The sequence below is a fragment of the Penaeus japonicus genome, unplaced genomic scaffold (assembly GCF_977035675.1).
Source record: "Penaeus japonicus unplaced genomic scaffold, GWHDUDI00000001_assembly GWHDUDI00000009, whole genome shotgun sequence".
NCBI classification, from domain to species: domain Eukaryota; kingdom Metazoa; phylum Arthropoda; class Malacostraca; order Decapoda; family Penaeidae; genus Penaeus; species Penaeus japonicus.
In genome coordinates, this window is record NW_028234411.1 from 4,402,149 (window position 1) to 4,404,648 (window position 2,500).

Sequence of the window (2,500 nt, forward strand, 5' to 3'; positions counted from 1 at the left end):
GAAGGCTAGTGCTATGTGGGCTGTGTGGACGGGTGGGTAGGATTACCAGTCTATAAGTTAAAGTAGAAGAGGCATATGTTAAATAAATAAGACAAATGCATAGGAACAAAAAAAAATGGGAATTTCTGATTAGAAAAGCTTACATATCCTACTAACATGATCACATAATAATATCAGTGGTTACATAAACATGTGGAAATCCATCCCAAGAGCTGGACAGCAAAAATTTGAGATCTCAATCCAATATAGAATTTAGGGGATATGACGCATTGGAATTAGAATATGGGTTAAGCAAATATTCATCAGTCTATTCAGAAAAGTGCCACAGGAGTTTGGGACAATATATGGTGGTGAATAAAAATGTGGTAGAGATAATCATTGAAATATACAAAGCTGGAGGCAGCTAGACATCACACTTATCAAGATTTTGAAAGTTGTAAAATGATATTTTCATATTCCCTGTCAACACCTAATCACAATAATTGTAGGCAATATCAGAGAATAATTAGTTTGCCACTAAATAAAGCATTTGTAAGGAAGCAAGTATATCAACATTTACAAAGTAAATAATAAAATTAACATGGATTAGTAGTTACTTAATATTTTATAATAAATCTGAAAAACAAAAAACTGTGTTGTTTAAGATCCCTATTTCTACAGTTTGTATTGATATATTACCAACAGAACTTTGTAAACAGGTAGTATGAGGGATGAATTATCAGTGAAAAGATACTTTCAGAGGAACATTATCCCTGGAATGCTAATCAATTTCTCTGTCAAAAAGCTGACCTGCATTCTCCATATATAATTCATTCCACACTTTGATATTTTTCAAAGTTTCTATTGTTACAGTACACAATAATCAATAATCATTGTTATTCATATCTTTGCCATCTTACTGTTTATATACATTTACAGCTTCTTCTCTAGGTATGTCTCTTCAAGTAAACTACAACCATAATTTTATACTCTCATCACTTTTGCCCTATCACTACCAAAACCACACTATAACAGCCAGCTGTTTGTGCCTGCGTCACTGCTTCACATCCTTAAGTCAATGAATCTGAGACAGTGACAGTTTTTCTAGAAGACTGTGAATATTGTATTCACATACTGAACTAACAGGGAGTCTATACCAAAAATATCCCTTTATAGCCTATCGAATGGCGAATATAGATCTTACAGTATAATGCAACAGTAAAAATGTGCATTACACAAAGGGGTTCTAAGACTTCCACACAGAACTTGTCACACAGCATGGGCCAAGGTAGAAGACAATACATAAGAAAGGGCCGAGTTCTGAGTGTTCCTGGAGGGATGACCATGTGCTCAGTACAAACACCCAAAGTTTATGGGTTGAGAAAATCAAGATGGGAGGATTATAATAGTTCCCCCGCCCTTTTAAAAGTATTTCCATAAAATGAAGTGAGACAAAGAAAGAGAAAGAGAGAAAGGAAAAAAGAAAGCAAGATATATATTAAAAAAAAACAATTTTATTTCTACTATCTACTATCAGTTGTCTTTACCAAAATGACATAACAGAACATTGATTTTGTGAAGGATCTGGCTTTGTTACCAGTAAAGCCCCATTTCCTTTCAAAATTGCTAAATTAGTGACATATAAACTTCCACAAAACTACCATCTAACTGAATACCTCATGAAAACTGGTATAAAAAAATGGCTGAGATGATACAAATACGCAACAAGAAATGCAAGAAATACAGGAAATACCCAAGACGACCTACCTGAAGGTGTGGAGAACACTTCCCGGCAGGAGCAGCTGGCAACCGAACTCCCAGATCCCTCGCCGGGGGTTTATCCTCTTCTCCCTCGTCTGAGCCAGTGTCCATTGGCTCGGAGTTGACCACTGGAAATCACAACACAATATCAATTTTTTTTCCCCTACCCAAATGACGTTAGTACAAGTGATGTGGATACTTGAGCATAGAATTTGCTTTAGTTCCCTTTTAGTTCAAAATCATATGAGTTAGTTAGAATTTGCTTTTGCTTTCTCATGCTTGTCTCTCTGTGTTCACTACAAAATAAATAGATGCCAAAGTAGATTACTAATTAGAAAAACAAATTCTCCCCAAATTTTTGCTTCTATTATCAAGTGCTACATGACTTAAACCAGAGGTTCCCATAGCCAATATCACATTCTGTAACAAAATGTATATAATCTCATTATTCTTTTTGATACATGTTCCTAGGGTTTTACTTCAGTTAATTTCTTTTTTCTTTATTTACAGAACTGACGTGAAAACAGAATATAAAAATAAAATAATCTGGTTACTGAATATCCTATTGAACAGCAATTACAAAATGATTATGGGTTACATTATCAATATTTCCCTACATACTAAAAAGCAAACTTTTGATAGTGCATATGAAATATACTACATACAATATTGATAAACTGGTGTGATATAATAATATAAATCTGAACTGATGTTAGACTATACTTCAAATATACTAATATCTCTTTTACATAACCTATAG

At 33.8% G+C, this 2,500-nt stretch overlaps 1 protein-coding gene across 1 annotated transcript in view; it reads right to left on the reverse strand.

Moving 5' to 3' along the window:
- The window catches only part of LOC122252941 (uncharacterized), a 17,121-nt gene that overhangs the window by 8,613 nt on the left and 6,008 nt on the right, over positions 1–2,500 (reverse strand). The window contains exon 4 of the mRNA XM_043015653.2: positions 1,747–1,868. Within this exon, the coding sequence (XP_042871587.1) occupies positions 1,747–1,868 (122 nt within the window). The remainder of the gene's footprint in view (positions 1–1,746; positions 1,869–2,500) is intronic.